General features: G+C 36.8%; 1 protein-coding gene across 3 annotated transcripts in view; it reads right to left on the bottom strand.

Moving 5' to 3' along the window:
- The window catches only part of HIF1A (hypoxia inducible factor 1 subunit alpha), a 52,835-nt gene that overhangs the window by 5,745 nt on the left and 21,103 nt on the right, over positions 1-25,987 (bottom strand). For 2 of the 3 annotated variants that reach the window (XM_019009770.3, XM_055361794.1), the window contains exons 2-12: positions 21,898-22,091; positions 20,815-20,960; positions 20,646-20,730; positions 15,643-15,755; positions 14,796-14,998; positions 9,934-10,040; positions 8,168-8,315; positions 5,345-5,565; positions 4,078-4,364; positions 1,825-1,947; positions 1,268-1,701 (exon numbers count right to left, since the gene is read on the bottom strand). In XM_019009770.3, the coding sequence (XP_018865315.1) occupies positions 1,268-1,701; positions 1,825-1,947; positions 4,078-4,364; positions 5,345-5,565; positions 8,168-8,315; positions 9,934-10,040; positions 14,796-14,998; positions 15,643-15,755; positions 20,646-20,730; positions 20,815-20,960; positions 21,898-22,091 (2,061 nt within the window). The remainder of the gene's footprint in view (positions 1-1,267; positions 1,702-1,824; positions 1,948-4,077; positions 4,365-5,344; positions 5,566-8,167; positions 8,316-9,933; positions 10,041-14,795; positions 14,999-15,642; positions 15,756-20,645; positions 20,731-20,814; positions 20,961-21,897; positions 22,092-25,987) is intronic. The other variant, XM_019009771.3, reaches the window with a different exon arrangement.

Genomic DNA, 25,987 nt, shown 5'->3' with positions numbered 1-25,987 from the left:
TCTAAAGCCCCAATGTCTTTTCCAAGCTTAGGGAAAAGACCTCTCCCAGCACTCTAGGTCAAGGTGGGAATGTTAGGCAGGGAAAAAAGCTATGTGTTCTGGCTACGACGGTGGTTCTTTCCTATTGCTATTGATATCTGGCTTAGTCTAGACATAGTAGAGAAGGAATCATTTCCCTCTTCCACACACTTATTAGATAAAACTTAATTTCTTCTAGCTACAGCCTCAAACTTAAAATATGTGAAATCCCCTTACAAATTATATACAGAAAGTATAACTTAAAAATTGGGTCATGTCCATATGTTTGTTTGAACTAGCTCCATAGAAGTAATAATTCATGCTTAGATTCCTGGTGTACAGTTTGAAAACCTATGTAGCCTGCAATATATATATAGCTAATGTTCTACAAATACGTAATGAAAAATAAAAGCAACTTTAATACAAGTTAACTATAATAAAATTTTAAAAGAGGGGCCTGTAAATATCTATATTGAATGCTGAAGATGGAAGGCTCAATTTGGAATGTGCAATTGGAAATAACCCTTAAATTGGAAGGGCTTTTCTTTAGATAAGCTTAAAAAAGAGCTCTAAGAAATGGAAGCATCTAAGTAGCGAGGGTAGTTAACTAGTCTGATTTAAACAACTGTAAGAACTTTAAACAAGTTCTGTAAACACATTTACAGTACTGAGCTGGATTTTATTTTAAAGGTGTCAGAAGACCCTCCTCCATTTAGATAGGTAATTTTAGAATTTATAATTATTTTAGAAAAAATAGGAGCGGGCGTGGTGGCTCACACCTGTAATCCCAGCTCTTTCGGAGGCCGAGGCAGGCGGATCACCTGAAGTCGGGAGTTTGAGACCAGCCTGACCAACGTGGAGAAACCCTGTCTCTATGAAAAAATACCAAAAAAATCAGCTGGGCGTGGTGGTGCATGCCTGTAATCCCAGCTACTCGGGAGGCTGAGGCAGGAGAATCTCTTGCACCCAGGAGGTGGAGGTTGCCGTGAGCTGAGATTGTGCCATGCCATTGCACTCCAGCCTGGGCAACAGAGTGAGACTCTGTCTCAAAAAAAAAAAAAAAAAAAAAAAAAGAAAGAAAAAGAAAAAATATATGAGGTTAATTTAGAAAGTTTTTTGAGTTCTCAAGAATTTGCGTTAGGGCATATATATCAGAAAGTTTGCTATAAGTTTAAAAATCATGTACTATCACATACATTTATCTCAAAAATAATAAAAGAACTATAACTTGAATGTTACACATAAATACCTTTGACTCAAAGCGACAGATAACACGTTAGGGCTTCTTGGATGAGGTTTTTCTGTCTGTTCTATGACTCCTTTTCCTGCTCTGTTTGGTGAGGCTGTCCGACTTTGAGTATCTCTATATGGTGATGATGTGGCACTAGTAGTTTCTTTATGTATGTGGGTAGGAGATGGAGATGCAATCAATATTTTAATGTCTTCCATACGGTCTTTTGTCACTGTTTTTAATTCATCAGTGGTGGCAGTGGTAGTGGTGGCATTAGCAGTAGATTCTTGTATTTGAGTCTGCTGGAATACTGTAACTGTGCTTTGAGGACTTGCGCTTTCAGGGCTTGCGGAACTGCTTTCTAATGGTGACAACTGATCGAAGGAACGTAACTGGAAGTCATCATCCATTGGGATATAGGGAGCTAACATCTCCAAGTCTAAATCTGTGTCCTTTAAAACAGCAAATACATGAGTTTTTACAATGGCCACACCTTATAAATAAAAAACAAGTGAAACTCAAAGTCACTTCAGACTAAAAATTAATGAAATTTAATATAAAACAAGTTCATATACCTGAGTAGAAAATGGGTTCTTTGCTTCTGTGTCTTCAGCAAAAAGTTTTTCTACCAATTCCAACTTGAATTCATTGACCATATCACTATCCACATAAAAACAATATTCACTGGGACTATTAGGCTGTAAAAAGAAATATGTTTACTATTTCCTGAAGAAGCTTCCATATACTTTGCTAGTTGTCAGAATTTTCAAACTAGATCTCAGAAAAACCAGAGAACACACAACCAAGTCCATCGTGTTTATCAAATTTTATTTAACTAGGCTGGGCTCAGTGGCTCACGCCTGTAATCCCAGCACTTTGGGAAGCCAAGGTGGAGGGATCATGAGGTCAAGAGATCGAGACCATCCTGGCCAACATGGTGAAACCTCGTCTCTACTAAAAGTACAAAAATTAGCTAGGCATGGTGGCATACGCCTGTAATCCCAGCTACTCAGGAGGCTGAGGCAGGAGAATCACTTGAACCTGGGAGGCAGAGGTTGCAGTGAGCCAAGATCGTGCCACTGCACTCCAGCCTGGCGACAGAGTGAGACTCCGTCTCAAAAAAAAAAAAAAAAAAAAAAAAATTGTGAAAATAGTGACATTTTGAAGCTTATACTGGTAACTAATTTTGCCAATATACATATTTCTGACTATGTAATATAACATCATTTACAAAACTGAGATGAAAAGAAACACCTTATTCTAAAGAATAAAACCTATTTGGTAATTCACATCCCACAATGGTACCTAATTGACCAATTAACTAGATGCTACATTCACTGGAATTTACCTTTGAACTGAGAAGGCACACTCCTATAATGACTGAGCTACCTAAAAATCTCACAGTTACTGTCAGGGGTGGGAGTAGAAACTTAAGTTATTTTACCTGCATATACCTGAACGAATGTACATTATTACTATTTTAAGAGTTCTGGGCAAGAATTTTAACAAAAAACTATAGCTGTGTATTCTAAACAAGAAATTTTGCTTTCCTCATTCTAACGTTTTTGTTAGATTTACTTTTGTTAGATAAAAACCAAGATGAATCAAACATTTTTTTTTTGTGCTGGGTAAATTACGCAACCAGAGCATAGGATATATATTCATTCAATACAAGGCTGTGAGATGTCAAATTTCCTACTCTTAGCTTGTCAGTTTTATTCAACAAATACCTAATGTAGAATTATTTACCACTTATTAAAGCTTATTTATGCCTCATTTATCAAGTTATAATGTTCAGATCTAAGTTGCCCTACTCCTGAGCATATTTTTAGATGTAGGAAGCCCTAAAATGGAATCATTCTAGATTTAGAAATAGAGCCCTATGTGATATCTCTAAGTCTTGGCCAGCCTAGCCTTTAAAGATTATTTTTGTGTTCATAGGACAATTTATATCAAGACAGATCCAGAATAAAAAAGACCGGTTACTAAGTATTTATTTTATGTAACACTTGTTATTTTCATATTATACTTACCCAAAATTTCAAAATAGTGATGGAAATTAGACTAAATTGGGCAAAGAATTTATAAGGTCCTTTCCCATTTAAACCCTGGTAAGTCTATTGCTACCAGACAGTTCTCCAACTCAAAGGGGTAATGGGCCAGGCATGGTACGCCTGTAATCCTAGTACTTTGGGAGGCCAAGGCAGGAGGATCGCTTGAGCCCAGGAGTTTAAAACCAGCCTGAGCAACACAGTGAGAACCCCGACTCCACACACACACACACAAAAAGGTTAAAAAAATTAGCCAGGCATGGTGGTGCAGGCCTGTAGTCCCAGCTACTTGGGAGGCTGAGGTGGGAGAATCATTTGAGCCTGGGAGGTTGAGGCTGTGATTGCACCACTGCACTCCAGCCTGGGTGATAGTGAGACTCTTTCTCAAAACAAAACAAAACACAATAAAACAAACTAAAAGGGGTAACAGGTATAGGCTGTAGCTACCTTGAGCACACTTAGTACTATTCTCTTTAAATATGTCCAAATTCAAGCTGTTTTTGTCCTACTGATATAAATAATAGAGAAACAATGTACGTTTCACCTTTTGGTTTATATTAAGCTAGTTTCTTCCCATGTTCCTATCTTTGAGCCTAAAACATGTGCTCAGGTCTAGGTTAGGCAATAGCTCTTGCAATAATTTTAAAGTGCTAAAATTCAAACACACACACAAATGTAATTTGTGGTTCAAATAAGTGTTTGAATCAAACTTATAAATACATTCTTGAACGTTAAAATCTGAAAGTTGTCCCTTTCTGATTATATCATGACACCTACCTCAGGTGAACTTTGTCTAGTGCTTCCATCAGAAGGACTAGGTGTCTGATCCTGAATCTGGGGCATGGTAAAAGAAAGTTCCAGTGACTCTGGATTTGGTTCTAATTTTAATGCAACTTCTTGATTGAGTGCAGGGTCAGCACTACTTCGAAGTGGCTTTGGCGTTTCAGCGGTGGGTAATGGAGACATTGCCAAATTTATATTCTGTAATTTTTCGTTGGGTGAGGGGAGCATTACATCATTATATAATGGTACTTCCTCAAGTTGCTGGTCATCAGTTTCTGTGTCTGTGGGGAAAAAATATGAGTCAATCTAAAGTATAGAAGGATTTTTTTTTTTTTTTTTTTTACCCAAGACAGAGTCTTGCTCTGTTGCCCAGGCTGGAGTGCAATGGCACAATCTTGGCTCACTGCAACCTCTGCCTCCCAGGTTCAAGCAATTCCCCTGCCTCAGCCTCCCAAGTAGCTGGGATTACAGGCGCACACCACCACGCCCAGCTAATTTTTGTATTTTTGGTAGAGACGGGGTTTCACCATGGTGGCCAGGCTGGTCTCGAACTCCTAACCTCAAGTGATCCACCCGCCTCGGCCTCCCAAAGTGCTGGGATTACAGGCGTGAGCCACTGCGCCCGGCCACAAGGATTTTCACATATAAAAAATTTATGTTCTTTTTCACAAAAGGTTTGTCTAATTCATCAAACAACAAAATGTCACCAAATTTTCCTTCATCAGAAAGTTTACATATAATAGTATAGTATAACCATAAGTCTGAGTTATCTTTACAATCCACTATTGATACCTCCTCTTAATCTCTATGGCATAAAAGACAAAAGGCAATACCAACCTTTTTATACATTAAAATGTTCTCTGCTTTAAAATTGCAGTTTTCATCTTCAATGCTTGATGTTATAGTATGACTACTTTTTTATCCTTTAATGCAACAATGCCTACTTCCATATAACTCTGCTAAACTGTGGAGAAAATCTGACAGCAGGATACAGAAATAGAGTAGCCAGGAAAAATTTATGTGGGAAGAAGAAATACCTTAAGGACACTTTGAAGCACAATTTCCAACAGTATAAAAAAGCAAGAATGGTAAGAAATTACGGGGGCAAAAATATTTAAGCAAATACATTTAAGAAAACTATAAACATATATTAGCTTGTAATGTCCAAATGATTACCAACAAAAACCGTGAAGTAATGTTTAGTTGAAATGGGCTTGTAGCAACAGACACAATTTAGGGGATTAACAAAATAACTACTCACCGTTGCTGCCAAAATCTAAAGATATGATTGTGTCTCCAGCGGCTGGGGCCAGCAAAGTTAAAGCATCAGGTTCCTTCTTAAGTTTGTCAAAGAGGCTACTTGTATCTTCTGATTCAACTTTGGTGAATAGCTGAGTCATTTTCATATCTGAAGATTCAACCGGTTTAAGGACACATTCTGTTTGTTGAAGGGAGAAAATCAAGTCGTGCTGAATAATACCACTGTCAAAACAAGAGAAATTGGTAATTCACAAATGAGCACTTGATACAGTGAGGGGAAGGGAGACTGTGAAATGGTCTCTTAAAAAACTCTGCTTTATGGACAGGAACATTTTAAGATTTCTTGAGATGCATGATCACTCATGCGTACTGTGTCACATTTAGGGTTTTAAAATGCTAATACAAAATAAAGACCCAATAAAATTCACAGTATGCAACCATAAAAAAGAATGAAATCATGTCCTTTGCAGCAACATGGATGCATCCAGAGACCATTATCCTAAGTGAGATAACCAAGGAACAGAAAACCAAATGCTGCATGTTCTAACTTGTAAGTGGGAGCTAAACACTGGGTTACTTGTGGACATAAAGATGGCATCAATAGACACTGAGGACTACTAGGGGAGAGGGGCAAGGGTTGAACAACTGTTGGGTATTATGCTCACTACCTGGGTGACAGGATCAGTTGTACCCCAAACCTCAGCATCACATGATATACCCATGTAACAAACCTATGCATGTATCCCCTGAATCAAAAATAAAAGTTGAAATTAAAAAAAAAATCCCCAGTACAAGATAATTTGACTAATTTCAGTTAAGAATTTCACATATCCAGGCTGGGCGTGGTGGCTCATGCCTGTAATCCCAGCACTTTGGGAGGCTGAGGCGGGTGGATCGCTTGAGCCTGGGAGTTCAAGAGCCTGGCCAACATGGCAAAACCCTGTCTCTACTAAAAATACAAAAAATTAGCCCGGTGTGGTGGTGCACACCTGTAGTCCCAGCTACCTGGGAGGCTGAGGCACGAGAATCACTTGAGCTCGGGAAGTGGTGTGAGCCAAGATCACGCCACTGCACTCCAGCCTGGGCGACAGGGTGAGACTCTGTCTCAAAAAAAAAAAAAAAAAGAAAAAAAGAATTTCAGATATCCTTTGAGAAGAGTGGTGATGACAAGGCAATTTGTAGTCAAGTACATGAAGGACACCAACAAATCTTCAGAATTGTTGTGCTGACACACATTATGAAATTGGCACAAAAGAACTCTTTGGCATCAATATATGAGGCATGATCTAAGGATAGTCCTAAAGATACACAGATAAATGATCAAGATCTTTCTAAGAGAGGGGCCATATTTTCTTTGGTGGTAAGAACATAAGGTGATAACCACCTACAGGATGCAGCTGAAGAGGGATGATGAGCAATAGTTTATCTTCACGTTTGGCTTAAATGTAAATTACTCCTTTAATTAATGTATTAAATGTTCACTATCTGAAATGAACTGAGAATGCAAAGATTAAAATAGCCAACCCTTGACCTTAAGAAATTTATAACCCATTGTGAAAGTAGATATGTAAACAATTAATATACACTGTGAATAACTGCTTATTATAGAGAAGGCTTGCTTCACTGAGAAGCTAACAAGCTGATACTTGGGATCAAGTGGCATTTGCTAGGCAGACTGGGGTGTAAGGAAGAGAAAGACATTCCAAGTGGAAGATTCTTACATAATGGTAAAGTCACAAAAGAACTCTGTGGCACTAATATTAAAACATTAAAGGATGGTGTCAGAAGTAGCAAAAATAAAAACTGGCCAAAGTCTTCCTAAGAGGGGTGACCCTAGATTTTAAAGGGAAGGCTAAATCTCTAATGCGTGAGTATGATGGTAAACAAGGATGCTATACACCTAGGCAAGTGTTTATCTTGGAAATGATAAAAAGATCGCTAAAATTCTAAGGAAAATAAGATGATGACACATCCACACTAGAAAGCTTAGCCTGGTAGTAATGGGCAAGATGAACTAGAATGTGGTAATAATGTGGACAGGTAGACTAGATGGGGCAGGAGTCTAGTAAAATAGATCAAATGAAAAATTAAATTTTGATGTACATAATATTCACAAGCCAAAGAGCTAAGTGAAGAGTTCATGAATATACAAGAGCCATCATATAGCTTATTAATCTCATAGAATTTCTTTTTTTTTAAATTATACTTCAAGTTCTAGGGTACATGTGCACAACGTGCAGGTTTGTTACGTATGTATACACGTGCCATGTTGGTGTGCTACATCCATTAACTCATCATTCACATTAGGTGTATCTCCTAATGCTATCCCTCCCCCCTCCCTAATCTCATAGAATTTCATTTAATTTTCATTATAACCTTCTGAAGGATTATCTACACAGATGAAATTCAGAAAAATGAAGAGACTTCCCCAAGGTCAGGGAGCTAATGAGTGGTAGAGCTATGATACAAATCTAGGCCAGTATTCTTCCTACAAAAAGAACACAGCTGTCTTGAGATAGTATATGCTGATATCTGTATAATTAGACCAAACCAATCAATGGATCTGGTATTTTTTTCATGGTCTTTTTAAAAATAGGAGTGAAGGTATGGGGATAGACAACTACTGACAGTATTTAGCAGCATCACTGTGGAATAGCTGGACTGGAAACCTAGGTCAGAATATAGAAAATAATAATTTGGTAGCGATGTAAAAGAATTAAAATTTAGTTAATATTTATTATCTTATCTTCCTATAAATGAACAGAGTATCCAAAAAGAATTACTATTTGTTCCCCAAAAATGTTTATTTCTCAAACTTACTTACCTCACAACGTAATTCACACATACAATGCACTGTGGTTGAGAATTCTTGGTGTTATATATGACAGTTGCTTGAGTTTCAACCCAGACATATCCGCCTCTTTTGGCAAGCATCCTGTACTGTCCTGTGGTGACTTGTCCTTTAGTAAACACTAGAAGGAAAAAGGAAAAAGAATCATGCAGAGAAAATATTTTAACTTTGAATTTTCAATTAAATGAACAGATGCTGAATGTTCATCATTGTTTTGGAAAACAAATGTTTATTTAGTGGAATCAGTTGTAACTGCTTACATTCTGACAGTGTGTCCCAGAATAGCTGAAAATATACCCATTTCCTTTTTCAGACCCCCCAAATAAAACTCCTTTGCTGCCAGTGAGCTAAGTGAAGAGTTCATGAATATACAATCTTCAGTAACTAAAATTCCTTTAATGACTTAGGTTGGTGTCAGATTAGAGAATAATCAATAGCCTTTTTCAAGAAAATGGTGCCGCAATAACTTCCTTAAATTCTGACTACGGTTTCCAGAGAACCAAAGATGCTTTAAAAAGCTGTATGTAGCATATTTAAATATAAATTGATACCACATTGTAAGTCTTTTGGCAATTTAAATTAAATACTGATTTGGGAGAAAGTACTAAATAAATCCTAATGATGGTATTATTTTGAGGATTGGGGTGTCCTGACTGCAGACTTGGATTTACTCTTGAGTTCAAGGCTGATCAATCACACAAACTCAGTGATATTCAGGTATCCTCAAGCACAGTGGAAAGTCATGCATAGGTACAGATTAAACAGGTGAGATAGTCCAAAGTTTAACTTATCTTGGGGATCTTAACATTCATTTGAGTAAAATTTAGAATCAAATCTTATGTCAAAGGTACTTGTTTTGGGTGACTATAGTAAAAAATAATTTAATTGTACATTTTAAAGAAACTAAAAGAGGCCGGGTGCCAAGGCAGGTGGATAACCTGAGGTCAGGAGTTCGAGACCAGCCTGGCCAACATGGCAAAACCCCGTCTATACTAAAAATACAAAAACTAGCCAGGCATGGTGGTACAGGCTTATAATCCCAGCTACTTGGGAGGATGAGGCAGGAGAATCTCTTGAACCCGGTAGGCGGGGGTTGCAGTGAGCTGAGATTGCTCCACTGCACTCCAGCCTGGGCGAGAGTGAGATCCTGTGTCAAAAGAAAAAAATAAATAAAATAAAATAAAATAAAAATAACCAAAAGAGTGTAACTGGATTGTTTGTCACACAAGATAATGCTTGAGGTGATAGGTACTCCATTTATCCTTATGCATTGCATGCCTGTATCAAAATATCTCATGAACCCATAAATATAAACACCTAACTATGCACTTATAAGCATTTTTCAAAATGGTACTTATTACCAAATGTGATGTTCACCACCTTCACATTCATTGATTGTACAAATATTTTCTGAGTGCCTTTTACATACCAACCACTGTTCTGAGTATTTATGTGAATTCTGAAAATTATGCTATTCAATACTCTATAATACTTGGATTTTCAAAAGTCTTTGTATTTAAAATGCCAGGAAGTTTTGTCTGTGATTAAATGATTCTATTTTTACTGATATTTGTTGCAACACATACAAAACACAAAATGGTCAAGATCTCTACTGAATAGGCCTGCTAACACATTTAGTCTAGAACTTTTAACCAGAGAATTAGATGGGTAGCCAAACTGTACAGAGGTTGCAACAGTTAAGTAATTAGAATATCTCTGAGTTCTTCCATTGTACTTACTATCATGATGAGTTTTGGTCAGATGATCAGAGTCCAAAGCATGATAATATTCATAAATTGAGCGGCCTAAAAGTTCTTCTGGCTCATACCCCATCAGTTCGGTAATTCTGTTAGTAAAAAATACAAGATTTAAGAAAAAAAAGGGAGACACTGATAAAGAAAATTTTTCTCCTCCCAAGTTAACTGATAGGCATTAATCTTATGGACAAGTGAATTTTCAAAAATAAAGAGCATCCTCCTTTGCTTAGAATAAATTTACACCTCACCTTTGGCAACTACAGTTATTAAATCCAACACCACACATTTCTTTAAGTCCTCTAGGTTTGTCCTGTTATTTAACTCTTTTATCCTGTTCACCCAAACTTGTTACCTGGTCTTTTTTTTTTTTTGAGACAGAGCTTCCCTCGTGTTGCTCAGGCTGGAGAGCACAATGAGGTGTGATCTCGGCTCACCACAACCTCCACCTCCTAGGTTCAAGCGATTCCCCTGCCTCAGCCTCCCAAGTAGCTGGGATTATAGGCATGTGCCACCATGCCCAGCTAATTTTGTATTTCTAGTAGCGACGGGGTTTCTCCATGTTGGTCAGGCTGGTCTTGAACTCCTGACCTCAGGTGATTCACCCGCCTTGGCCTCCCAAAGTACTGGGATTACAGGCGTGAGCCAACGTGCCCAGCCTACTTGTTACCTATTCTTATTACATCTCATTATACATACTTTTGGTAACAAGGCAGGGTATTAATAAACAGATAAGAAATACTACTAAACTACATGGTAAAAGTTATAAAGGTAGTCACACTTATTTTAAAATATAGATAAAATCTATAACATTTCTTCATAAAGCCAAATTCTTTATGTAGTAACTTCTAAGCCCCTAGGCAACACCTCACTTTGAGAGATCAATAGCCATTACACAATTCTAATATCAACCAAAGAGCATCTACACTAAATGGGAACTAAAGGAATTATGTTGGTTTTAGAAGATACTCTTGTACTTAGTTTAGTTTTTGGCATTACATGAAATTATGGGAGTAATTTCAGATAAAACAATATTTCAAATGAAAATAGATTGGAAAACAATCCAATTACCCTATCTAGCTCGCTGGCAGAGAGTAGACCTTTATTTAAGACAGAGACTAGATCTTATTCTCTGTAAGCAGTTATGAAATGGCAACCATGACATGAGGAAGAGAAAGCTGTCTTCTTAGTACCATGCTGAACAGAAATACTCTCTTCTCAAGTCTTTCTAGGAGCAAAACATGAGTTAAGCTTTTACATTCTCAGCCTTTAGATTTCAGAGGACTTTCCTACCGAGGTGCAAGCAAACCTTATATAACATGCTGTGTGTCAAAAAAAAAAACCCCACCTAACTACAGGAAGGACATAGGCAAGATATTCTATAAAGGTATAAAAGTAACATTGCTTGTGTTCTCACACTTAAAGGCAAGATCTTCCATAGTTTATTACAAAATAAATATACAAAGGAAAAGCTGATTTGCCAAAAACCAAACCAAACCCAACTCAAACCCTCAATTCTTTACAAAGGGACATCTCTAAACACAGCAACACCAGGTGGCAGCATTACAAAGGAAAACATGTTTTTAAACAAAATCAGTCATATTTCTTGAAATTATGCTTTAAAAATAATTTTAATTGGTCTTATATTTTTCTGTTTAAATAAAATCCCCATGGAATTAAAAACTTTTTCACTATTCAAATCTTAATATGCCTATGTGTGCCTGGCATTATTCTAGGCATGCAAATGCAAAGACAAAACTCAACACGTGGCTAATCTTCCAGTAGATGTACTGTACTACTTAGGAAATAATGTGATAAATGCAGTGATGAGAATCTATTCCATGGAATCCTATCCATGCAAAGGAATGGTAGAATGAGGAACAGCCTCTTATAGGAGACTTATGACTAGAGACAAAGGAAAGGCAAAACCGCTTTCAGGAAAAAGGTATGGTATAAACAAAAGATTTTTAAAAATGCTTAACATGGTGCAGGTAACAAAGATTCTATAATATGATTAGTGGAGACAGATATGAGATGATGCTGAAGAAGTAGGTAGGGGGATCAGATTAATGAAGGTATTGTTTATACTGTCATAGGAAGCTCTGATTTAATCTAATGTCAATCAGTGCTTCTCAATCTGAGGTATGTCTATCACTAAAAGATACCAAGAAGTCAAAAATATAAACTGTATATGCTTTCCTAGAAGGTCAGTTTTACACATATTGGAGCAAGAAAAGTGAAGTTAATTTAACTTTAGAGAATTACATAGGTTATATTCTGTACCAAAAGGGTCGGGGTGTCCAGAAAATAAGACCAAAAAGTGTTTTTAATGGACTAGGAAACCCATGATCTAAAGCAGTATACTACTCATTTATTTTGAGGCAGGAACTGTTCATCTTCATTTCTACTTTAGTGCCATGAACATAGTAGATGCTCAAATAAAGTGTTGAATAATTTTAAATGATTATTACTCAGTATAGTAAATAGCAGCTATTTGTGGAATATTTTGGAGTTTAGGAGCTTGATATGTTAGATTTTCTTAAAATTGAGCAAAATTTTTTCCATAGCTTGGTTCTCAGGGGTTATAGATGCAAGAAGTTCCTGGAAAGAGCTCTAAACCAGAAAATAACAGTCTGCTGGTCAAACTCAAAACTGTCTTGGTTGATATATGAGCTGGGTGTCTTTACTGTTACCTCCCGTCATGATCATTTTGCTAATTTTCTGCTATAACTAGAGGGGAATGTCACTCCCTTTCTCATTTTTGCTCCACTACCTTCCTTTCTCCCTGGCCTCCTCTCTACTTTGTTACCTTAAGTTTTCAAAAAAATAAAAAATAATTCCTCAAAATAGGATGGAAATCTCTGTCCCATCATACATTTACATGCTAGTAGTAAACACCTTAAAATAATTCTTAGCTTTTCTATATTCATTTTCTTAAAGTTGACACCAGTAGTGAAGCATTCACTATGTGCACTAGGCACTCAACAGACTCCTTTAATCCTTACAACATCCTTCTGAGGTCTGTTTTTTTTTTTTTTTTTTTTTGTGAGATGGAGTCTCACTCCATCTCCCAGGCCAGAGTGCAGTGGTGCAATCTTGGTTCACTGCAACCTCCGCCTCCTGGATTCAAGCAATTCTCCTACCTCAGCCTCCCAAGTAGCTGGGATTACGGACATGTGCCCCCATACCCAGCTAATTTTTGTATTTTTAGTAGAGATGGGGTTTTACCATGTTGGCCAGGCTGGTTTCAAACTTCTGACCTCAGGTGATCCACCCACCTCGGCCTCCCACAGTGCTAGGATTACAGGCATGAGCCACCGCACCCAGCCATGATTCTTATTTTATACATAAGGAATGTGAATTTTACAACAGTTAAGTACCAAGGCCAAGGCCACATTGTAAGTATCAGAGCTGCAAGCCATGAGTGAATCTAACATGTGATTCCAAAGACAGAGTTAGGGCCAGAGCATAAATATCTTTGTTTGCCATGCTAAGTTTAGATTGTATTGTGTAGGTCTATTTTTTTTTCAGTCTTTTAAAATGCACATCTTCTTTTGATAAATGAAAAATTTACTTCCCTCATCTTGTATTTTTATAAACAAAATATTTTTGTGTGCAAAGATGGAGGGAAGCATTTGAGGCATTTTCAACAACAGAATGACATGATCTGATTTTCACATTAGGACACCCACTTTCTGGCAACTTAGATGAAAGATTACAAGGGTACAAATCTGTTGGCAAAAAGGCAGCTATGCCAACAACTCAAGTCAAGAGTACTAATGAGCTAATGAATTCAATGGCAGGAATGCAAGGATGGAAAGGAGGAAATGGATCAAGAGATGTATGTAGATAGTAAATCTGTAAGATTTAGACACCAACTGTATGTAGCCAATGAATGTAAAAGAAAAGTTACAGATGACTTCCAAAGTTTTGCTGGAGTCATGTGTATATATGGTGGTGTATTAAACCACAATAAGCATTATAGGAAGAAAGGCAGTTTTTGATGATGATGTTGTTTGGGGGCAGTAGTAGTACAGTTGTTACAGTAATACTTAGTTTATAATACAGAAGAATATCCAGATAGAAATATTAAGTTGGCAGTTAAATAGAATTAGTTACAGAAAGAAATGTGGGAAATACTAATAGAAACCATGGGCAAGGTTGAAGCTTCTCAGGGAAAATATGTAGGATGAAGAGATGTACAAACACTTGGCTTTCTAGTCCCCAACCTAAGGTAATCTATCTTTGCTCAAAATACACACTGCATATCTTTGAAATTCTCTAGTAAGTAGAGCCCCTATTGGGGAAAAAAAAGACTCATCTTAACTTCTGGATAGCACCTAGTAAAGTAAGTGTTCATAGTACAGAGTAAATGTTCAATAAATGTGGCTGAATTAATTTACAAAGTTAATCTAATATTATAGGATGTATCATTCTGTTCAATTTAGTGGAAAGCACAGTTTAACATTGAGTAATTTTTTTTTGAGATGGGAGTCTTGCTCTGTCATCCAGGCTTGCAGTGTGGTGGTGTGATCTCAGCTCACCACAACATCCACCTCCCAGGTTCAAGCGATTCTCCTGCCTCAGCCTCCTGAGTAGTGCCTGCCACCACGTCCTGCTAGTTTTTGTATTTTTTAGTAGAAACGGGGTTTCACCACATTGGCCAGGCTGGTCTCGATCTCCTGACCTCAGATGATCCGCTCCCCCCGGCCTCAGCCTTCCAAAGTGCTGGGATTACAGGTGTGAGCCACCATACATGGCCAGCGCTGAATCTTTGCTATCGTGAATATTCAGTAATGCTGTAGACTAATTAAAAATTTCAAATTCACATTTTAGATCTAATTTACCTTTCGTCACAATAAGAAAATTTCATATCCAGGCTGTGTCGACTGAGGAAAGTCTTGCTATCTAAAGGAATTTCAATATTTGATGGGTGAGGAATGGGTTCACAAATCAGCACCAAGCAGGTCATAGGTGGTTTCTTATACCCACACTGAGGTTGGTTACTGTTGGTATCATATACGTGAATGTGGCCTGTGCAGTGCAATACCTGTGTATGAAGAAGAAAACAAAGCAGTTAAAAAAAATATTTACAATGCTAGGGAAAAAAAAAAGCAGAGATAAGTATTTGAGTCTGACATGGCCAGTAAGCTCTGATAAAATTTACTGTCACTAGTGGATTAATCACGTTTTTGAAAATCAATGAACATTTTTCCTATGATACCACCCATGACCTACTTCCTGCCCAGGGCCTATACATTACTCTTTAAAAAATTCCCCTCGTATAAAGTCTAGGCTGCTTTTTCATTCATCTCATCATCATGGCTGTTTGATAGTTATTTCTTGCACTGATGACTATGTTTCAACATTGAACAAAGATATAAAACCATGATTAATAGAAAATTAAGCCCTATCAGGATTCAAATATTGTGTGGCTGGCAAAGCCAACTGATTAAGTAAGCCTGGAACACCAGTGCCACAATTCACATAATTTAAGTTTGTGCCTCAAATTGGCAAATTACTACACGGTTCTGGATTTTGGAGATCACATGCAAATGAGTTGAAGATATAAATGTTACATAACCAAACACCATGGAACTGTAAACCTTCCCTCACAATTCTAAAGTTATCTTAATACTACAATGTCTATGTATAAATAAAGTGTATAATCAATCACAAATAATTTTCACTTACCTTCCATGTTGCAGACTTTATGTTCATAGTTCTTCCTCGGCTAGTTAGGGTACACTTCATTCTGAGAAAAAAGCTTCGCTGTGTGTTTTGTTCTTTACCCTTTTTCACAAGGCCTAATGAAAGCATGAAATAAAGTTTTAAAGCAACTAAATATACAGATTTGTTACAATAAAAGTAACAAAGTGCCCATCACCTAGATCAACTGAATACCCGTTCAATTAAGTCTCAGCATGAACACAGTAATTCATTCCCCTTTTACTCACTCCAGCACACCCAAGAGATCTGACACACACTACTCAGTAGCTGTGATTCCCTGAGTTGGCTGAAAGATAATCCGTATTTGGGATAACAGTTAATCATTGAAGCCAGTAAGCTTAGTCAAACTACACAGAAATATAAAAATGGTATGAGTTTGCTCTTTAACTGTGCTATCGGTACGCAAGAATCCCTAAAGAAAGAACTTCAGCAAACTCTTCCTATCCTTTCCTGAATGTGTTAGCTCAATTTCTAATAAGCACTCTATGTCTTTATAGAACCTTTAAAATAGCAACTTTCTTTTTAATAACAAATAACATTTTTACATATCTTAATTTTTTCCCCTGAATTTATCTAGTAAAGCAGGCAGAAAATTACTTCTACTTTGTTACTATGAGAAAACAACAACAACAGATCAAATGACTTATCAAAAGTTACAGAAATAGGCAGGGCACGGTGGCTCATGCCTGTAATCCCAGCACTTTGGGAGGCTGAGGCAAGAGGATCACTTGAGGTCAGGAGTTCGAAACCAGCCTGGCCAACATGGTGAAACCCTGTCTCTACTAAAAATACAAAAATTAGCTGGGTGTGATAGTGGGTGCCTGTAATCCCAGCTACTTGGGAGACTGAGGCAGGGGAATCACTCAAACGTGGGAGGCGGAGGTTGCAGTGAGCTGAGACTGTGTCACTGCACTCCAACCTGGGCTACAGAGCGAGAATCCATCTCAAAAAAAAAAAGCTACAGAAATAAAGTCAGAATTAAGTAAAGTCTATTCACTCCTATTTCAAACCTTCTATAACTAAAAATGAGATTATATTTAGGTGACTAAGAAAAGAGCATCTTGCTGGGCGCAGTGGCTTATTCCTCATGGCTGTAATCCCAGCACTTTGGGAGGCTGAGGCAGGAAGATCACTTGAGGACAGAAGTTTGAGACCATGCTGGCCATCATGGCAAAACCCCATCTCTACTAAAAATATAAATATTAGCTAGGTGTGGTGGCACATGCCTATAATCCCAGTTACTTGGGAGGTTGAGGCATGAGAATCACTTGAACCCGGGAAGCAGAGGTTGCAGTGAACTGAGATTGTGCCACTGCACTCCAGCCTGGGTGACAAAGTGAGACACTGTCTCAAAAAAAAAAATTTAAAAAAATAAGGAACTAGCCTCTTGATTTCTTATCTTCATTGGTCAGTGTGCTTCAGAACACATATAAAAATATTTATTATTCAGAACCTGGACTACATACTGCAGGCAATACAAAGATGAGTAAGGCACGCCACCTTTCCTGAAGAAGTTAAAAATGTAGTAGATATAGTAAGGTCAACAAAAACACAATGTAGAGTTGGTACTTGAGACTTATAAAAATGCTTTAAAGAAGGATAGGGAGAGCTTAGAAGATAATTTCTAGTCAAGGGAAATCAAGAAGTCCTGCTTAGAAAAAGAGACATTAGAATGTCAGTAAGTAGAGATGGGTTAGAAGGGTATTCCAAGGAGAAGTAAGAGAATGAAAAGCACAGAGGTAGGAAAAATAGGACATGTTTGAAAAACAGCATATAGTAGTTTGTCCACAATGTAGAGCACACGTAGAAGAGTAGTAAGGCAAAGCTAGAAGGGAAGGTTAGGGCTGTACCACGGAGGGCTGTGGATGTCCACATGGAGTCCTGCCTAAATATTCAACAAGGGGCTTTAAAAAAGCACAATCAGTAACTTAAGGAAAATTAACTTAGCAGCAATATATATGTTAGAATTAGGTGACTGTAATGAGAGGGCTGAGCCAGTAGCCGTAGTATGAGGGAAAAGAATGGTGGCAAAAGACAAATGAAGAGGTAGAATCTTAATAGACTTGAAAACTGATGGAAATAAGACAGGAGAGAAATCAAATCTGGAAACTGTAATGCTAGTATATTGAAAAAACACTGTAAAGTAGAAAAGAAATGAGAGTAAGTTTAAATGTAGGCATGGTTAGCTAGAAATGCTGGACTCTTGAGGAACAAGATGAATTCCAGCCTATACTCTATGAATAATGGAACTAGGAAAGACGGGCAGTCCTGGTGCTGATGCATGCCATTTGGGTTTACTTAGATTAAGAAGTGAATTTGCCCTCCCTGGAAGGATTTAAGAGTATATTTTTAAAAGATGCCATGAGAGCAAAGGAGGGGGAAGGGAAGGAGTGCAGGAGGGAGGCGGGGAGAGAGAGAGAGAGAGAGAGAGAATGTGTGTGTGTCGTGTGTGTGTAGGTGGTGATGGTTGTGGTAGTGGCAGTAAAGATCCACATGCAAAATCCTTTGGGTATGTTCAGTCCTTCATAATCTAAGCTTGAATTATACTGACCTTTGAAAGGAACCCAAGGCCTTTGAATGGGGACCTGCAGATTAATTTAAAAATCAAGGTAACTGAAAAGTACTAGTGTTTTCCTAATGAGGAAAAAAAAAACAAAAAACAAACAAACAAAAACAAACCATTAAAAAAACCTAAATTTTAAACTCTCTAAAAATAAGTCATATTTTGTATAATTTATAAATTCTAAAGCATTTTTCTAGAATTTATATGGAAAATAGGACTATTTGTATAAACACACCACTGGCTCTCAGTGTATCACTAAAATGTGATGCTTTGCAATAGTCCCTGATTTCTAAAAGAGAAAAATCTGCATTTTAGTTTCCCAGTGGAACATCAATAATTCATTAACCACATTAGGAATGATTTCAAAATGTTTGTGTGCTTTAAAAAAGAACATTTGGTTCGAAACATACATTTAAACTATATTAAGACTATCTGATTTAGAATAATGCATTAACGTCATTACCAAATCAGAACAAGACTTCCTAATATCCATCCATTTATAGTCTAGCCCCAGGGAAGCACTGAGCAGTCAATATAAACCTCAACTCTGCACATTAGAACTCATATAGTAAACTCATTGACAACCCACTTAGGTCCTTGCTCACAGCATATTTACCCCTCCTTTATACAGAATTCTAAAAAGTATGCATTTGTTTTCCAAATTAACAGTAAAAACACAATATGAAATTTAAAAACAGGAGTCAGGTCCTGCTGACAGCGTGAAAAAAGACAGAATGTGAGAATTCAAGAATATGAAAAGTGCTCCAAAGGACAAATGAGCGTGGACTCTGAAGCCAGTCTACTGAAGTTCAGCCCAAGCTCTGCCATTTACTAACCAAATAATGTTGGGAAAGTTACTTAGTAACTCTGTGCCTCAGTTTCCTAGTAAAATAGAAATTGTCTAACAGTTAACTTCACAGGGTTGTTGTGAGGAATAAAGGAGTTAAAAGCATATAAAATCGGAAGAACAGTGTCCTGGCACACAGCATTCTCTCAATGGAGGTTAGCTATTATTATAATAAATGAGATGAAAAAGAAAACCTCAAAAATTATACAAAAAGTAAATTTGAGGTTTTATAATATAGAAGCAAACAAACGTATACACTTAAATTGGAGAGCAACAAAGAACAGCAGAACATAAGAAATTTTCCTTGTAACTTTCCATCATGAAGAAAAGTTCAATTATGATCAGTATACACTGCTTAAGAAGGCACAAATGTGGAAAGACTTTTTTGTTTTTGTAATTCAAGAGGTACTTTCCAAAAATCTTAGAACACATGATTTTTTAAATAATTATGATCAGTATACACTGTTTAACAAGACAAAAATGTAGAAAGACTTTAATTTTTTAATTCAAGAGGTACTTTCCAAAAAATCTCGGAACACTTGATTATTTTTAACAATCCATTACTAAGAATTAGAGGTCTTACTCTCTATTTTTGTTAATATGTGGGCATCCACAATGTAATACTTTATAATCTAACTACACGGTCTCGAATTATTGAGAACATCCAAAGAAGTCAAATAAGCAGTTGTTTGTCTTAAAATTCTGGTGAACTTTTTTTATTGGGCCTCAGACTCAAACTGGCACCTCAACTTTAATGATTGTCTAAAGTCCTATTATCTGCCATTTGTATTATAATTTCTCCTTGCCTTAATGGTGTATTTTAATTTTTAACTCCACCAGGTGTGGTGGCTCATGCCTATAATCCTAGCACTTTGGGAGGCTGAGCCAGGAGGATCACTTGAGTCCAGGAGTTTAAGACCAGGCTGGGCAATATGGCAAGAACCCCTATCTCAATTTAAAAAGAAAAGGAAAAAAAAGGTAGCCTGGGCGTGGTGGCTCATGCCTGTAATCCCAACACTTTGGGAGGCCGAGGTGAGAGGATGGCTTAAGCCCAGTAGTTCAAGACCAGCCTGAGCAGCATAGTGAGACTTTGTCTCTACAAATAATTTTTAAAAAATTAGCTGGGCATGGTAGCACACGTCTGTGGTCCCAGCTAACTTGGGAGACTGAGGTGGGAGGATCGCTTGAGTCCCAGCGGTCAAGGCTGCAGGCAGTCAGCTGATTGTGCCACTGCACTCCAGCATGGGCAACAGAGCGAGACCCCATCTTAAAAAAAAAAAAAAAAAGTTATTTATAACTCTCTTGGTCATGATTTTAATTTACTTTTCCATTTTATTTCTCACACCCGCACAATTATTTATGCAATTAGGTGGGCTTTCAAAATGAAATTCCTAAAAACTAAAATAATAGTTTTAACAAAGAATAGACAACATTTTATTAAACATGAAATAACATTTTGCCTTGGGTAAGTACAATAGCAAAGTTTAATAATTAGCAATAGTATCTGATTATGTAAAACCACCTGTCACATTAAATCAAACAACAGACTTTTCTTACCATTTCTGTGTGTAAGCATTTCTCTCATTTCCTCATGGTCACATGGATGAGTAAAATCAAACACACTGTGTCCAGTTAGTTCAAACTGTAAACACATTTTTAAAAATTAGAGCTAGATCATAAAATCATAAAAACATATAGAAGGTCTCTTAATATGTGTGCATTTTACCTGAGTTAATCCCATGTATTTGTTCACATTATCAGAAATGTAAATCATGTCACCATCATCTGTGAGAACCATAACAAAACCATCCAAGGCTTTCAAATAAAAGCAATTCATCTGTGCTTTCATTTCATCTTCAATATCCAAATCACCTAAAAAAGGGCATAAGAAGAGGAAAATAATTAGTTAAAAAGTTGTACTTAAATGATATAATATTTAGATGTTTTTATAAAGTTTTCTCGCAGATAATTTATTTAATATATACAGCCATTTCAACACAGAAAAGTGAAGGCCAGAAGCTAGAAAAACTATAATTAGATGTGCCAGCTGCTTTTCATGATTAAAGTAATGCAGCAAAGCAAACCATAGAAGAAGAAAGAAGAGTAATGTTTTTTATTTATTTATTTATTTATTTTATTATTTTTGAGACGGAGTCTCACTCTGTCGCCCAGGCTGGAGTGCAGTGGCTCGATCTCGGCTTACTGCAAGCTCCGCCCTCCGAGTTTAAGCAATTCTCCTGCCTCAGCCTCCCTAGTACCTGAGATTACAGGCACCTACCAGCGTGCCCATCTAATTTTTTATATTTTTGGTATATACGGGGTTTCACCATCTTGGCCAGGCTGGTCTTGAACTCCTGACCTCATGATCCACCCGCCTCAGCCTCCCAAAGTTCTGGGATTACAGGCGTGAGCCACCGCGCCCGGCCTGAGTCATGTTTTTTAAAGGAAGAAAGGTAGATGGAACAGGAGAAAAAGGGAGGGAAAAAAGCCAGTATCTTAACCTGACTAAAGCTTTAAAAGCAGGTAATAAAAAGGATGTTATATTAGAAAAGAATTGAGAGTATGTTTAAGAGAATAAAGCAAAACAAATTACATGCATAAAGAATGATTATTTCAAAGAATAACTGATGAGAAAAAATGAAGCTTGATAAAAATAGTGAGAATTACAGAAAAATTTTTAAACGTGTACATATCACAATATAAAGAGGTATACAAAATCAAAACATTGCAACCACCTTCTAAAAATAATTTCTATTTACTTCTAACTTCTAATTTTCAGGCCTATTTATACCCTTGTAAAATAACTCACCAGCATCCAGAAGTTTCCTCACACGCAAATAGCTGATGGTAAGCCTCATCACAGAGGCCTTATCAAGATGAGAACTCACATTATGTGGAAGTGGCAACTGATGAGCAAGCTCATAAAAAACTTCAGATTCTTTACTTCGCCGAGATCTGGCTGCATCTCGAGACTTTTCTTTTCGACGTTCAGAACTTATCCTACTTAACAACAACAAGAAAAACATGAGATGGAAAGTGTATACAAGTTAGTTTGCCTTAACTTGAATAAAACTTTACATTTCTGCTTATCACAGAAGGATTAGAAGATGCCATGTAATTAAGTTACATGGAGATTTGTCTACTAGATTAATGTGCTTTTATAAAGGACAACTATACAAATTTTGGATTACTGCACACATAAGGAACTCTCACAAAAAGTCCAAAACCAAGCTTTAAACCTGTCAGAAGCAGGTGTTTCCTCCCCAGCATGTGTAATTGGAGAGAATGTTTTTATTTTACGCAAAAATTTAAAGTAGCCTGTACATCTAAGGCTGTACTTCATAGAATTCAAAAGTAGCAATACAGAGAAACCACGATTAAGGCTAGAGAAACTACCTAAAGTTGTACATAATAACTTGAAAACAGGAGTTGTTAGCAGGTAGAACAGTAATAGCTACAAACTGATTTCTACTTGTTTCTTTAGACTCCAGTACTTTCTCACCCTTTTACCACATGAATAACACTGACGATAAGCTATAGGAACTGACATTAGCAGCTATAAGCCAGTGCAGGTTGCCTCCTCCCTTAGCAGCCCCTTATCTATTACTGGCACAACAGGTGCCAAAATAAATGCAGGAATATGGAAGAAAAAAAGCTGTGGCACACACAATATCCAGAATTTAAAGGGATAGGTTAGCAAAGATAAAGGTGTCAATACAATGACATATCTTCAGGGAACTCTTCCAAGAAGGAAGTCAGAAAGATTTGCATTGTCACACCAAGCAAAAGCTGTCTTCCTTTGCTTAACTGCCTAGTGACATCTAATAGCTTGTTGAATAGCAACAGTTTATTAAAGGTTACCATGTGCCAACATTACCCTGTACTAGGTGCCTAGTTCTCTCACAACCTGTAAATAGGTTAAATATTGTCCCTATTTTACAAATGAGGGAACTGGCGTTCAATAGGTTAAAAGTAGCCATTATGTAGCAACTAGGATTTGAACCCAGGTGTTTTAAAGTCTTTGCTCTTCCACAGTATTTCTCTTCTTAATGGGGAATGCTGCTTCTACTTTAAACACTCACGTGATCTCCTATGCCCCTCAACTCACTCCTGTTAAATAGGTTCTTCACCAAATGTTAAAAACAGCTATTATGATTTAGTGAGCATTGGGCAGTATGCTAAATAAGGACTTTTAGCCAGCATTATTTTACTTAATCCTCCTTACATCCTGTGAATGAAGTACCGAATTGTCTCCACCCCAAATCTCTCCTACTTCCAAATGATCTGCAAAGTTGAAAGGTACAACCATAGAAGCAACATTCTGGAGTAACAAGCACAGTTCTCAGCAAATGCTCTTGTTACAATATAACATGTTGTATTGTGACAATAGTGATACTAGTTTTAGCACTTACTCAAGTTTGTGTGCTTATAGGACTTTTATACTTTAATAAGGAATGTAAGCATGTTATTGAACTTTGATAGAAAAATTTCAACTCAAGCATCTAGATCAATTTAACTTCAGTACCTTGAAATTTAAGTGAGCTATTAAAAACTATTATCTTCATCTGGTTAGATGGTGGAGAAAAAAAGGAAGAAACTATTATCACTTAAAACTAGTTATATGAATCTATATGAACTATAACTAGTTATATGAACTAGGATTTTCTCAATGCTGTACAATAAAAAAAAATTAGTCACTGAGGCTACATGAAAATGCAAATGCCAGCAGTCTGTAATTTTATTTTTCATTTCACTGCATTGTTCTCTGTAAATGTTTTCAATTTAAACTTAAAAATAAAATATATGACTTGATCTGTATAAGCAGAAAAGTAAAATAAAAAAACAAGTATGATGACAATAACTCCAGCATACACTGGAGTTCCATACACCATTCCCAGGATGGGGGGTATCTAGCAGGTCCCTATTGGCCGTAACAGAAAATCTCTCACTTCCTCCCCCAACCCCCTTAAGTTGTAGGTGACAGGCAGTGATAGCTGTGGGAAATAGATTTCTATCTGGTTTAAATAAAGCCTCCAAAATAGAGTGATGGTCAATTATCTCTTGTTAAACCTGAATATTAGTTCAAATGCCACAATCAGTCCAGGCATTCTTTGTTACCTAGGCTGGTCTTGAACGCCTAAGCTCAAGCAATTCTCCTGCCTCAGCCTCACAAAGGGCTCATATTACAGGCTTGAGCCATTGTGCCTGGCCAAAGTGTTCAGAATTTTATAAGCAACTTACTGTATTTTTTCTGAACCACTCAACTGATGTAAACTACCAATAAATGACTACCTAAATGAAACACTTGGTGAAAAAATTGAAAACCTTATAATATGTGCTATATATGCTTTTTTAAAGAAAAAATGGAGTTCTGCTCTTGTCACCCAGGCTGGAGTGCAATGGCAAGATCTTGGTTCACTGCAACCTCCACTTCCCAGGTTCAAGCAATTCTCCTGCCTCAGCCTCCTGAGTAGCTGGGATTACAGGCATGCGGTACCATGCCAGGCTAATTTTTGTATTTTTAGTACAGACAGGTTTCACCATGTTGGCCAGGCTTGTCTCGAACTCCAGACCTCAAGTGATCCACCCGCCTTGGCCTCCCAAAGTGCTGGGATTACAGGCGCAAGTATATGCTTTTAAAGGGTATCCAATCAAGCTAACTATGGTGATGGAATGTCTCCAGTTCCTCTGTAATACACGTATTGTCCAGAACTTCAAAGATAGCAATGACTATCTAAGGAGTGGCAATAAGTGTCTAAGACAAATCCATTAGAAATTTGAGGTTAGATAAAGCATCTAAAGGACAGTATATTTAAAAGCTAGTGTAGACTGAAAATAAGACTGAATTTTGGAAGAAAACCAGCCTTAAAGAAAACAACTAATATAGAGTTGACAAACCTATATTAGATGAAGGTGATAAAAATTATTATGTCCTTTATCACACAATGAGTCTAGACAGAAACCAATCAAGGGATCTATAATAAAGATTTAATGGAAAAATTTTTATGATATTCTTCATATGTGACTATTGGAGGTCTTATAACATTTCTAAGTAAGCTTAAAGCTAAAGCTTCTGAAATTCTTGTGAGTTTCAGCATTTAAACTGCCCGGCTTCTTGTCTAGTCACAGGAAGGCTAATTTTATCAGTTTTATACCACAGAATTACAGTACTGACCAAGAATTATTTATGTTAGACCAGGGGGTCTAGGTCCCACAGAGATGAATCCTGTACTATTTGTTTTACTGCTTACATTGCACAACAGAAGATGTGTAGATCAGAAAGAAGTACATTTTCTGCATGCAAATAAGGTCACTATATTTCTCTAAATTTTATAAATTGCATCTGTTTTGTTTTTAAGTACAGGTCAAGTGAAGTTCTTCTGCTGATATATTCTGCTACTGCATAAGGTACTATATTTCAGTTAAGAGTACAGTTAAAATAGTTTGTTTACCCATTTCTATGACTGTTCTAGAACTAAAGTTGGAGTATACTACTGGCAAAATAGCTCAATCTTTGTGGTATTGTAGTTTTTACATGCTTACTATTTTATTATTTAACATACAATATTAGACACAAAAGTAACAATTACATCTTGAAATTATTTTGTATAGGAAATATATTTAGAAAAATAATTTTGAGCCCCTGTCTTATTAAGCTTCTTGTGCACAAAGTTCATGAATAAGCAAGAGTTGTTTTATAGAGAATGTCTATTGTTCTTCAGATTAAGAACATAAAATATTTAGTGCTTTGTAGTAGGTCAGTAAAAATTAAAAAAAAATAAAAGGACACAAAATAATTGTAGGCATTTAAAGTCATCTTTTTGTATTGCACAAAAAGCCTGTTAGCATTCCTAATTGTAAAAATATGTGACTTCAAGAACTGAAGTTAAACCATAACT

The sequence above is a fragment of the Gorilla gorilla genome, chromosome 15 (assembly GCF_029281585.2).
Source record: "Gorilla gorilla gorilla isolate KB3781 chromosome 15, NHGRI_mGorGor1-v2.1_pri, whole genome shotgun sequence".
In the NCBI taxonomy this organism is placed as follows: domain Eukaryota; kingdom Metazoa; phylum Chordata; class Mammalia; order Primates; family Hominidae; genus Gorilla; species Gorilla gorilla.
This window is presented reverse-complemented; position numbering and strand designations above follow the sequence as displayed.